The sequence below is a fragment of the Lactuca virosa genome, chromosome 2 (genome assembly GCF_052849685.1).
Source record: "Lactuca virosa cultivar CGN04683 chromosome 2, Lactuca_virosa_CGN04683_v6, whole genome shotgun sequence".
NCBI lineage: Eukaryota > Viridiplantae > Streptophyta > Magnoliopsida > Asterales > Asteraceae > Lactuca > Lactuca virosa.
In genome coordinates this window covers 188,132,169-188,146,031 of record NC_136427.1, presented here as the reverse complement: position 1 = coordinate 188,146,031, position 13,863 = coordinate 188,132,169, and the positions used below count along the sequence as shown (strand labels likewise).

At 31.0% G+C, this 13,863-nt stretch overlaps 2 protein-coding genes across 2 annotated transcripts; both read left to right on the top strand.

Annotated features, from left to right (window-relative positions):
- The first annotated feature begins 245 nt into the window (after positions 1–245).
- LOC145159877 (phenylalanyl-tRNA synthetase, putative / phenylalanine-tRNA ligase) lies at positions 246–3,811 on the top strand. The gene is made up of 18 exons (XM_079078922.1): positions 246–591; positions 819–941; positions 1,026–1,118; positions 1,209–1,265; positions 1,350–1,405; positions 1,495–1,587; positions 1,700–1,790; positions 1,890–1,927; positions 2,012–2,050; positions 2,171–2,247; positions 2,313–2,397; positions 2,481–2,577; positions 2,664–2,760; positions 2,865–2,936; positions 3,060–3,126; positions 3,218–3,343; positions 3,413–3,467; positions 3,556–3,811. Exons 1-18 carry the CDS (start codon positions 445–447, stop codon positions 3,607–3,609), a joined length of 1,467 nt encoding a protein of 488 aa, XP_078935048.1. The 5' UTR covers positions 246–444; the 3' UTR covers positions 3,610–3,811.
- A 3,206-nt stretch (positions 3,812–7,017) lies between these two features.
- LOC145159876 (mitochondrial Rho GTPase 1-like) lies at positions 7,018–12,216 on the top strand. The gene is made up of 14 exons (XM_079078920.1): positions 7,018–7,357; positions 7,539–7,671; positions 8,396–8,545; positions 8,653–8,829; positions 8,925–9,176; positions 9,255–9,323; positions 9,401–9,456; positions 9,868–9,949; positions 10,028–10,239; positions 10,327–10,402; positions 11,290–11,402; positions 11,496–11,646; positions 11,740–11,926; positions 12,009–12,216. Exons 1-14 carry the CDS (start codon positions 7,149–7,151, stop codon positions 12,080–12,082), a joined length of 1,941 nt encoding a protein of 646 aa, XP_078935046.1. The 5' UTR covers positions 7,018–7,148; the 3' UTR covers positions 12,083–12,216.
- Positions 12,217–13,863: the final 1,647 nt, after the last annotated feature.

The following is a 13,863-nucleotide window of genomic DNA, read 5'->3' as shown; positions in this document are numbered from 1 at the left end:
TTAACGACATTGAGGTATAGAGGGGGGGGGGGTTAACGACATTGAGGTGTACAGACGTAGACAATAACGGGCCGTAACGTGGCCACACCGGATAGTCTTAGAGATGGCTTGTCAATATGGGCCAGCCGTATCTTTTAATTGTTTTTTGTTTACCAATACTACTTGGGCCAATGTTTTTTTTTAGACTGAAGCCCAGGCTCTGCGGTAGCGTTTGGTAATTGGCATCAGTTCTTCAAGTCGATCCAATTTCCAAGCAGTATTTTGGGTTTTTGAAGAAAACTAGAAGAAAAGCAAGACAAAACCCTTTCTACCTGTCCCTGTGCTCGACAAGCATCACGCCTCCGCCGTGTACGGCGTCTCCTGTTGACGACCTACAACATTTGCAAAAAGCGGGGCTCTACTCTATTCGACAGAAATTACCTATTGTCATATACAGGCAAATTGATGGCGGAAGAAGCAGTACTGGGGTTTCTGGAAAAGAACGAACAGATAATAGACTCAGGCGTGTTCGCTGAGGAACAAGGAATCAGTCATGACGAGATTGTCAACGTCATTAAAAGTCTCAATGGTTTTCGATTCGTCGAAGCTCAGGTCTGTTTCTTATCCCTTTTCTCATAGAGAAATGCAGGTTACAATATAACTCGATTAGCTAATTCTGTATATCTAACCGACTAAATGCCTACATTATAATTGCATCGAAGTATAGTCTAATAGGAAAATTAGATTTAACCAATACGTTTGGGATAATCAAATGGATGTGATGAATGGTCATATTTGTATCTTCCCATATATAAACTAGAACATGATTTTGCTTATAGGATATCAAGAAGGAGAGATGGCAACTTACTGATGAAGGCAAAACTTATGCTGCTAATGGATCTCCAGAATTCCAACTTTTCATGGCAATTCCACCTGAGGGTATCTCAATAGCAGAACTTAAGGTTACATGAAGTTAATCTGTTTTCCTTCTATGTCTTTTTTGAATGTTGGAAGATATACTAAATGAATTCCTTTTTCATATGCAGAAAAAGTTGGGAGACTCAGTTTTCGCAATAGGTAGCAGGCAAGCAAATAGAAATAAATGGCTTGAAATGGGAAAGTCACAAGTCTCTAGAAAGGTAAATATAATCTCATATATGCTGTTAAATTTGTTTGTTCTTGATGTAATAGAAACTAATTCTTCATTACTTTTGATTTTGATGATGTAGGTTGCACATGTTGATGATAATGTGAAGGCTATGCTTGTAAAGATAAAGGATGGAGAGGTACATATTACATAACTTTATCATAGACATTTTTTTTTCTTGTGAAATTATAGTTCAATATTTAAAATTCATTTAATATTTCAGACTCTCAGCAAAGAGGATATTACTGCTCTGAAGGGAAGAAAACTTATTTCTCCACAGTAATATTTCTTTATGACATCCTCTTTATAAATTATATCTCTTTAATTTTACATCAATTTAAATTTGAATGTCTATATGCTTTTTACAGGATATGGAAAGGCTACTCAGTCAAAAAAGGTCCAAATTATGCCCCAAAAAGAAGGAAACCAGCCACTGATTTAACCCGAGAAAATCTGCAAAAGTATTCAAGAATACCAAATTCTATTACTGAATCTCATTTATAGTAAGAAGAATATAAAAAGAAAACAAACTTTATAAATATTGACACACATATTTCTTTTTTTGTTTGCAAGGGGTGATTGGAAGGAAATGCAGTTTAAAGAATATAATTTCAGTGCAAAAGGTTTGCCAGTTGAAGGTGGTTGTCTCCATCCATTGCTCAAGGCAAGAATATAACAATTTCTTATATTATTTATTAATATTCATTTTATATAATTTTTCACCAAAAGTAGATTGCTATATCTGACATTTAAGTCATTACAGGTTCGACAACAAATGCAGATGATTTTCCTTCAAATGGGGTAATATAGTCTATTATCCACTATAGGTTTTTTTATAGTGTGTATAAATTGTTAAATTATAATACTTATTTTTTTTTATTACAGATTTGAGGAAATGCCAACAAACAATTTTGTTGAAAGCAGGTAGCTTTAATATTCTTCATTTCTGATGATTCTTGTATAGTAATTGTTATCACTTATAATTTATAATCACAATTCTGTTTCTTTTTTTTTTTTTTTTTTTTTATTCTGTAAAAAATACAGTTTCTGGAATTTTGATGCACTTTTCCAACCTCAACAACACCCTGCACGTGATTCACATGACACTTTCTTTTTACGAGGTATATTTAAACTATTATTTTTTATTTTTAAAACTCTAATGCTGACATGGCAATCATGTATGTAGAACCTTCTACCACAAAGACTCTTCCGGAAGATTATGTTGAGAGGGTGAAGCAAATTCATGAGTCTGGAGGTCATGGATCAAGAGGGTATTCCATCTTATAAAATATATTATTATTTTTATTGTTAGTAATATTTGTATCTAATAAATATAGTGACATTTCTTTTGTAGATATGGATATGATTGGAAAAGGGAAGAAGCAAATAAAAACTTATTAAGAACTCACACAACTGCAGTCTCATCAAGGATGTTGTATGCACTTGCACAGGTTTTATTTCAACATCATTTTTATATATTTTTTATTTTGTGAAGTTTTTATGTAAATAAATTTATCAAGTGTTATATATTTTGCAGAAACCTTTTGAGGCAAAAAAGTATTATTCTGTTGATCGGGTTTTCAGAAATGAAGCTGTTGACAGGACACATCTTGCAGAGTTTCATCAAATAGAAGGTACATTTGTTTCTCATTTGTGAATATCATTTTTTTTTTTTAATTTCTTGTAGGTATAAATATTAAATCATGAATATTAACATTGGTTTTATTTCTGGTTTTAGGGCTAATTTGTGATAGAGGGCTTACTCTTGGGGATTTGCAGGGTGTGTTGTATGACTTCTTCTCCCGTTTGGGTAACATCTCTTTCTTGTTATTTTATATGATTATATTAACAATTTTATTTTTTGTGTAAAAAAATATTAATTTTATTATAACTTGATAGGGGTTTAATGAACTTTCATTTTTTATTGATACAGGAATGTCCAAGTTGCGTTTCAAACCTGCATACAATCCATACACTGAACCCAGCATGGAAATATTTGGGTAAGAAATAATCATAATTTCTATTTCAATTAATAACTTGAATAATTATTATTTTTATATGAAGAATTTTTTTTATTATCTATTGTTGCAGTTATCATGAAGGATTCAAGAAATGGGTTGAAATTGGAAATTCTGGGATGTTTAGACCTGAAATGTTGCTTCCAATGGGATTTCCTGAGGATGTTAGAGTTATTGCTTGGGGTCTTTCTTTAGAAAGGTATGTGTAAATATATACTTTTTTTTTTTTTTAAAATATGATTTCTCAAAGTTTTATGCATTTCACCAGGCCAACTATGATACTTTATGGAATTGATAACATCAGAGATCTCTTTGGGCACAAGGTATGTGTAATTTCTTTATAAATCATTAAAAAAATAAATTTCTACAGATTTAAAAGCTTGATCTGGTTTTCATTTGTGTTATTTACAGGTGGACCTTGGTCTGATTAAGAGCAACCCTATATGCCGGATTGGCTTGAATTAAGAGTTCTATATACTAATTTATGTACACGATACCCATGTTTATGATTGTTTTGGTTGTTTGCTTGTTGCTTTGATTTTGTTGAAGACATTGAATGGTCAAATTTACTATACTAGTTTTTTTAGTCTTTATTATGAAATCGGGTATACGACACAATTTTTTTGTAATCCCAAATTATTTATTTCAGTTGTCTCATTTGACTTTATTCTACAGCAACCGAACACTGTGTGTGTAAAGTGGTGGTGTTTCTTTTTGACTAAATTGAAATAGTGAGGACAAGCATGCGACGCTTGGTCAGAAATGATTATTACAACTTAAATAGACAAATATGTCCGAACATTATATTTTACATCATCAGTTCTTATAATTGATTACCTGTTTTTGGTTGAGTGGCCTCTTTAAATAGACAACATATAAAAATCCCTATTGGTTTGTGGCATACACCATGAAACTATAGGAGAGAGGGTTGGAGAGGAGGTTGCAATCAATGGTGGATCTATAACAAAATGTTAGGGGTAGCATACAGGAAATATTGCATTATACCAAAAAAATTCTCAAAAAATAGAGGGTAGCACGGGATCAAGGTTGCAACGTGAAACAAGTCGGGACATGCATATGATGTTAACGGACCTTGTGAATACATATATGATATTATATTGCATGAGAGAATTTGGAAGATATAGGTTCCAAGGAGATTTTTTCATGGCTATTCACAATATGCATTGGCTTGCTTTAATTTGGAGTCCCCCAATGAAAGAAAAAGGGTTGCAAATATATACAATCAAGATGGAACACCTTCAGTGCAATTTCAGCAAGATACATAATAATGAATAAGTGGAAGTATGTATTGGGGAACATGTACTACATCCAAACGAAAGTTTCAGTCACTTGATCTTTATGATCTCATGTAAAGGAAAGTAAATGACAAAGTTACCCACCGTATAAAGGCATGATGACCTGATCACAAGAGGATTATATGAGTAAAGTGCTCTTTTGAAATTAAAGAGAAAATTTTACAAATGATGGTTAGGACAACTATGTTATGTAAAACCCTGAATGAACGGCTGATAAATATAGAGCATGAGATGAAGATGGAAATAGAGAAAATGTGAATACTAAGGTGGAAATACGGTTAAAAAATGTTGGACAGAATAAAATGTGATAATTAGAAATAAGTTGGAAGTCACGTTTATCCTACCATACATCCCAACCTTATAAGAATCAATACTTGTATCTAATGATTACTTAATATCATATCCATATTCTAATTCTATTCTAATTTCTAATAAAATAATAGATTTATCCTCCTTGTCATGCGTCACCCTATAAGCCTCCTAATTAATGTAATTCTAGTTGTTAACATATTGATTCTTCATTTCAAATTTCAAATTTTAAACTTTCCATTCTAATTACATTAAATTAATAACATTAGAATAAAAATTAAAATAATATCAATACAGATTATAAGGTGATATAATTTCATGTATTTATTTAAATCAACGATTATAATTTTATATAACTAAAAATATCTCTTAGTTAATAATTTATTTAAAATAATTGATTAATAATTTTGAGTTTTTACTATGAAAGTTTAATTAATTTTATAATCGTGGTTTCCACGGGTTATAAACTAGTAATCATATATTCACAACCTACATCCAACTACCTCTTAAAGAGAACAAGTTTTTTTTTTTTTTTTTTTTTTTTCTAAAGCTTAATAGAGAAATGGATAATAATGCTCACATCCCTCTATTTTTATGAGCTATTTTACTTAGGGCGTGTTCGGCACGGAGCATTTGGGAGCGTTTGAGAGTTTCTAGCTTCTAGCATACAAAACGCTCAAATCCAAATGCTACTTCATGTAGCGTTTAACAAAACGCTACAAACTACAAGCTACCCGCTACCAGCTAATTTTGCCGAAAACGCCATTATTGCAAAACTTATTTTCATGTTAGTCATGTACTAGTATGCAATATGCATGACCCAAAAATAAAAAGTATTTAGTACTAGTATGCAATATGCATGACCCAAAAATAAAAAGTATTTAGTACTAGTATGCAATATGCATGACCCAAAAATAAAAAGTATTTATATGCATACTTATTGACATTCGAGTGTTTTATTAGATACTGTATTGCTTTTCAATGATGATACTTTAAGATTTAAATGAAACATTAATCTTCGGTAAAGGTTTTCTCTTGTAGATTTACAAGAATTTGTACATCAACTTATTAACGATAATTATCTCGATTTTGGACAAAATAATTTAACCTATCAACTGAGGCCAACGTTGATTCATGAGGAACCCTTCTTTAAAATTCTTAAAATTTAAATAATTTTACATATCATTGGAAATTCTTTAAATGATAATCTATTTATAGAAAGAAAATGAACAAAATTCCACTTTAGGAGCTATAGTGTAACTTATATGGAGTTTTAATTGCAAATTTGGAAAGAAACCAAACATAGGGTTTTCAATATTATATGAATGTATTTAATGTATCACAGGGTAAATATATGAATGAAAAGTTCTTGGGTAATGTATTTATTGTATCATAGAGTTTTCAGTTTGGTTTTTATTCTTACGGTGGTCTCTTTGATTTTATGGAATCTTGATAATATACGAATATACATTTTAGGGGTTATTTATATTTTTTTTTTGCATGATATATTACCAATTTAATAATTCATGCAATATATATTTTAACAATTTAATGTAACACACAATTATCAATTTTCTCACAAGTGTGAAATGTTGAATTTGTGTATCAACCGGATAAATTTTAAGAAAATGATAAGTTTGTTATATTAATTGGTTTAAATGCTTTCATTAATTAGTAAAATGGCGAAAATGTATTGTGTTTTATGCGATCAAATGTGGTTGTATTTACGTTACAATGTTGAAGAAGATGATCTTGTTGATGCTTGCAGAGTTGTCAAAATAGGTTGCGGTTGCCTTTAGAAACAACTATCGAAACATTTTATACATTGTCTTATAGTTTCGGTTTTCATTTTAACCTTATTTGATCACTATATCAACATTTCAAATTATTTAAAATGGCATCATATACGTCTAAGCTTTCTAAACATTTGCCAACATCCTATTACATCAAATTTTGATTTAAACCCCGTTTCGATTTATAAGAGTAATTGAGTCACATAACTTTCTATATTGGTAATGAGATAAAAAGTAAAAGCAAGATATATAACATAAATAACTAGATTGTAAAGAATCATTAGAAGCTATAACTAAATATTACTTTTGGATCCAGAAAAGTCTTGATTTAAGTTTCTTGTATGAAAAGATTTTTTATTTTAAGGATGAATAGATGAAATATGGAAATAAACAAAAAGAAAAAAACGAAGCTTCACGTATAAAGTATAAACCCTTGGGGGCTTAATAAAGCAAAAAGGCATAATCTTGAATCTTCTAACAAAAACCCTTGAGCGACAACACTTCTTTGAGCCCTTTCACCGCAACTTTCTCACCAAAATCAATCTGTATAACGATTTGGAGCTGTTCTAGAAATTTGATTGTGTCAATGGCGGGAGGCGCATCTGCTGCCAACTCCACGAACAGCGTTCGGATCGTTGTTGCCGGTGATCGTGGCACCGGTAAGTCCAGCTTGATTATCACTGCTGCCGCGGAGGCTTTTCCTGCAAATGTTCCTCCGGTGTTGCCCCCTACCAGGTTGCCGGAAGATATGTTCCCTGATCGTGTCCCCGTTACAGTCATTGATACGTCGTCCAGGTATTCTCCATTTTATTTCAACAAAAGATACATTCTGTATGGGGAAAGCAGTAATTTTCATGGAATTGATGTGCGATTGAAAGTGATTACATGCTATTGAATAATCAAGACAATCCGATGCAATGAAACTGTTTTAGGAGATGATGTTTGGATATGGTTATGAGTTTTTTTGTTATTCCAGTTTGGAGAATAGAGGCAAACTTGCTGATGAACTGAAGAGAGCTGATGCTGTTGTCCTTACCTATGCTTGTGATCAGCCTGCTACACTTGATCGATTGAGTACTTTCTGGCTTCCTGAACTTCGAAGATTAGAGGTAACTAGAAAATACATTAAAAAATCTTTAACCTTTTTATCACATTGTAGAACATTTATAGGTTGTTTTCTTGTATAAGTGGTGAATTGGGGATCAACCTTGATAAGAGTTTTCCTTTCATGGAAATATGGATTAAAGGGAATAGTAGTAATTGCTTGATGGGTTAATTGTAACATTGTAATTACATCAGAACACAACTGGAAATATGTTATACACATCTTTTTAACAATCTCCTTGAATGGAATTGTTGTTACTCCAACATGAATCAAGAATCATAAGCATGCACACAGCACACAACATTTTGCTATTAGGTGAGCTTTCAAGCATGTTTAATGGTGTAACATTCATGTGCACGAATATAGATTCCTTTTCTTGGAGCTAGATGCAAGGTTTATCATTTAATCACAACAAACATGTCCTAATAACCTTCTAGGAGTGGTTTTCTTTTTTCAAGCTTTGATGTGATTGTGGGAGCTCTTTTATTTGTATAAAGGAAAAACAATAAATATTGTAAAGGAGATACTAAAAAGAATAATTCGGATAATGCCTTACTATATAGACATCTAATATATCAAAAAGATGGAGTTTTTATATTACGTAAAAGAGGAAAAAAGTTCTATGTATAGTATTTTACGTTAACACCTTCACATTCAGTGAAAACATACTTTTTTGCAAGAAAATGTTTCTTAATCTTAACTAATACGACCCTTAAACACATATACAGGTTAAAGTTCCTGTGATAGTAGCAGGTTGTAAGTTGGATCTAAGGGATGAACAACAACCAGTTAGTTTGGAGCAAGTGATGTCACCCATCATGCAACAGTTTCGTGAGATTGAAACATGTATCGAATGTTCAGCCTACAAACATATTCAAGTAAGACACATGACACCTTTTTTTTTTTTTAACCTTTTTCACATCTAAATTTTTGTTTGTACTATTATAAATTTGTTAACTTTTAATGTTTTTTCCTCTTTTTTCAGATCCCAGAGGTTTTCTACTACGCCCAGAAAGCCGTTCTTCATCCAACTGCTCCACTATTTGATCAAGAAGCACAAACTTTGAAACCACGATGTGTTAGGGCTTTAAAAAGAATATTTATTCTTTGTGATAATGATAGAGATGGAGCTTTAAGTGATGCAGAGTTGAATGATTTTCAGGTTATATTATATATATAATTTTTGTATGTTGCAATATTAAATTATCTATGTATGATTGCTTAATTCGTTTCCTATTTTTATATGATTTTGAATAGGTGAAATGTTTTAATGCACCATTGCAACCTTCAGAAATAGTGGGTGTAAAAAGAGTAGTACAAGAGAAGCTTCCGGAAGGAGTTAATGAAAATGGGCTTACCTTAACAGGCTTCCTTTTCCTTCATGCATTATTTATTGAAAAAGGTCGATTAGAGACAACATGGACTGTTTTAAGAAAATTTGGTTACAATAATGATATAAGACTTTCCGATGATCAGCTTCTCCCTCCAATTAAAAGAACCCCTGATCAGGTAAATATTTTTTAAATAAAATAATTTATGTTCTAGTTTTAATATAATATAATATTATTGTTATTTTGTATTCTGTAGAGTGTGGAGCTGACGAGTGAAGCTTTGGAATTTTTGAAAGGAGTTTTTACCTTGTTTGACATCGATGGTGTATGTTCTTGAATCTTTTTCTTTATTTGAATATTTCAATAAATTGAAAATGTTTAATTATTTATTTTTAATATCAGGATGGGGCACTTAATGCACATGAGCTAGAGGATGTTTTTTCTACTGCACCAGAAAGGTACTGTAATTGTTTTTAAAGTTACATGATTCCACTGTTTTTGTTGTTTTGAGTAAGCTACATAAATGGTCCCTGTGCTTTTTATTTTTACCTTTTTTTAGTCCAAATTTGAAACCTTTTTCAGTTTTGGTTTTTTATCACAAAGTTTCATATTGATCTTGGTCCATGGAACTTTGAAATAAGGACCAAAACTGATATGAAACCTTGAAACAAGGAGCGAAATTGAGAAAATGTTTCAAATTTGGACTAAACATGGTTAAAATCATAAAACACGAGGATCATTGTTGTAACTTACTCTATTCTTTTGTTTTGCTATGTTTTTCTTTATGTTTTTAAATGAGAGGGAATCAATGATCTATATGTATTTATCTTTTCACATTCAAAATTTGAATTTGCAAAATTACAATGCAGTCCTTGGAGTGAAGCTCCATTTGCAGTTGCAGCTGAGAGAAATGCATTGGGAGGGTTATCACTCGATGGGTTTTTATCAAAGGTATATATATAATTATTTTACTAATTAAATTTTATATATCTGGTTATTTTTATTAATTTTTGCTGAAAATTTATGCAGTGGGCTCTTATGACATTTCTAAACCCTGTTATCAGTGTTGAGAACCTCATATACATTGGATATTCTGGTGATCCTTCTTCTGCAGTCAAACTTACCCAAAGAAGAAGAGTTGACCGCAAGAAGCAACAGACAGACAGAAGTGTTTTCCAGTGCTTTGTTTTTGGACCAAAAGAGGCCGGAAAATCTACATTGTTGCATGCTTTTGTTGGAAGGTTTTTATTTTAACCAACTAAAATAAACTTGTTTGTGTATTTTTATTGATTCTCATAATATTATCTTCTATTTTTTTTTTCACACAGACCGTTTACTGACGTTTATACTCCAACTCCAGCCACCGAGGAACGCTATACTGTTAATATTGTTGATCAGCCGGATGTAAGTACATTTAATTTTGTCATCACTGTCCTTTTTTTTTTTTTTTTTTTGAGTAAATCACATTTTTGGTTCCTGAGTATAGCTGAATTTTTCACTTGTGGCTTAAAATGTTTTCTCTTGCTATATGTAGTAGTCGTTTTACTTGGAACATAACCAAAAACGCTATAAGAACCTCAAATAAGGATCAAAACAGCAAAATAAATCTTTTTGGGATCAAAATTTCAAGAATCAGTTATACTCAAGGACCAAAAATAGTCATTTTACTTGGAACATGGACCAAAAACGCTATAAGAATCTCAAATAAGGACCAAAATTGCAAGAGAGATATTTTTGGAACCAAAATTGCAAAAACCCGATATTCTTAGGGACCAAAATTGTTATTTACTCCGTAATATTAGACCTGGCAATTCGTGTCAGCCACGAATTTGGCACGATACAATTACACGATGAGAAATAAGCTTTATCTTAATTTTTAAGATGTATTCGTGTCGTGTCGTGTCTCTCACAGATTCGTGTATTCGTGTCTGAAATTGCCCAGGTCTACGTAATATATGTTATTCAAATATGAAATGTATTTCTTTGAGTAAACTACATTTTTTTTCCTCGAGCATTTTGCAAATTTGGTCCCAGACGTTCTCTTACAAATTTGATCATTATTTGAGGTTTTTGTAACTTGTTTCAAGAAAATGACTTTTTTTTTGGGACCAAACCTGAAAAAATTAGCTATACTCAGTTTTATGTAGAACAGGGACAAAAAATGTCACAAGAACTTCAAATGAGGACCAAAATTGCAGGAGGAAACTCTTTGGGACCAAAATTGCATAAATCAGCTATACTCAGGGACCAAAGATGTAATTTCCTCTATTTATGTTTCCATTATTTTACAGGGAACTAGAAAAACATTGATTTTGCGAGAGATACCCGAAGATGCAGTTGGAAAGTTGCTGATTCATAAAGATGCTTTGGCAGCCTGTGACATAGCAGTTTTTGTTCATGACAGGTAACTTTTCTGTTATTCTGTATTTTCCTTTTTTTTTTTTTTTAAATTCAAAACAGGGGCATTTTTGTCTTATTTTCCTCCTTTTTCATCTAGTTCAAGCGAGGCATCATGGACAAAAGCAACAGAGTTGCTTGTTCAAGTAGCCAGCCATGGGGAATCTACAGGGTACGAGGTTCCTTGTCTTATTGTTGCAGCTAAGGATGACCTGGAACCTTATCCAACCGCAATACAAGATTCAACAAGGGTATAATAATACATAATACATCCTTCTCTATTAACTCATTCTTTATGTAATAAATTTAAAAAGAAAGAAGACTATTTGTATTTGGTTTTGTAGGTGAGCCAAGATATGGGAATAGAGGCTCCTATACCTATAAGCACAAGATTGGGAGACTTTAATAATGTATACAGGAGAATTGTGAGAGCAGCTGAACATCCTCATTTGAGCATTCCAGAAACTGAAGCTGGGAAAACTCGAAAACATTATCACAGGCTTCTTAATCGTTCCCTTATGGTTGTTTCAGGTAATGTTGTCTGTATAAACTTCTTTTCGTATTAAGTCAAAAAAAAAAGTTAATAATTGATATATGTATTTTGTGTTTGAAGTGGGAGCTGCGGTTGGAATAGTTGGGCTAGCTGCATACCGGGTTTATGCTACAAGGAAGAATGCTTCGGGTTAGAGGAAATGATGCTCACTACAACACATAAAGGACTGTTCAACTCGTACTCTAGAAGTTTAAATCACAATACTGACTTTGGATTTGAGTTTGTGTGTGTTTTTTTTAATATATATTTTTATATATTTCTGTTTTCATAGATGTGTAAAGAATGTGATGGTAGATCTGTTTGTGACTTGTTGAGATGGTCCTAAATTTTTTGCTGGTGGTGGTGTTTGTCTGGCAATGTGATTTCTGGTTGACCACCCTAATCCCGAACCCCTTCCTTGATTTCAAAAACAATAATAACATAAAACAATAATAACATCCAACAAACCGACATCTCGAGTTGATGATTTAAAAAACAAAACAAAATATTTCTGTCTAGGACAAGTAAGAGTATTCTTCTAAATTTTGATGAAAAATAACTATAAAAACCTTTTTTTTTCACTAACCCTGAACTTATAGTCCAATCCCATCAATCGATATTCAATATTATTGCATTTTACTCTTCCAACAGTTTTTAAACTCTAGTTTCTTATTATTTTTAACTAATTAATCTATTTGAACACTCAATAAAATTTCAATTTTATTCTCCAATAAGAGATATTTAATTCGATTACAGGGTTTTTATTGTTTATTATTTTCCTAACTACGTACATAATATTTTTTTTGTTTGTTTATTAGTAAGGACAAGTATTATTTTTTGAACAATAAGATATATGAGAATAAGTTATATATATATATATATATATATATATATATATATATATATATATATATATATATTTCAAAAAGGTTAACCATTTACATATATTTATGATAATAAGTTTTTATTAAATAAAACTACTTAAAAACAAATATAATATTTAAATGGGTAAATTAATAAAAGATTACAAAAACCTTCGATAGGATATGTTCTAAGGGTTAACTACAGGAAACATGTGTGCTCTTATTTATTTATGTATCGTATCATCTTGATTTTATTTCATTAATATGTCTATTCTACATAGAGCATGTCCAATATAGCTTATTATTTTTACCAGAAGTCCTGTTGATGTTACTATTATTGTATTCTCTTTTTGTTATTTTTTCAACAACATATTTTTCTCAACATTTTAATCTTCTATTATGTAATGACATGTCACACACTCATCTCAATATTATATTCATTCGATTTTTTTTCATATTTTATTTTTTAAAACTTTTTATATTTGACGAATTAATCTATTTTGTTAAATATACAAAATATTTATTATAGTCTTTTATATATTAAAATTGCATGATAGATATATAAAATATAATGTGTTTATAAAAGAACAAATATATATATATATATATATATATATATATATATATATATATATATATATATATATATAAAGGTCTTTATAAAATATTTCAAATACAACAACAATACTCTGCTGTTCGACGGCATAGTTTCTTTTTCGTATTTTTGGATTAGAAATGGATCTAAAGTCTGTAATTTTAGTTGGATATGGCGACTGAAAATTCAAGCTATGACTTCTTTAACTTTGTAATTTTTTTTCCTAGCTTCTTGCTAGTTTTATTTAATTTCTGCCGTTCCTAAAAAAGTAACAACAATACCTTCGTCCATATAAATGGGGTTCGAGAATGTTGGATGATGGATAGTCCCTACCATTATATAAAGACTGCTTTCGTAGAAAACCTCCGATAAAACAAGCGAGATAAAAAAAATAATAAGAATAATATTTACAAATTATGTTTCTCTACATACTATCCATGCATATAAAATGTTAACTGAATTTGATCTCTGTGATAAG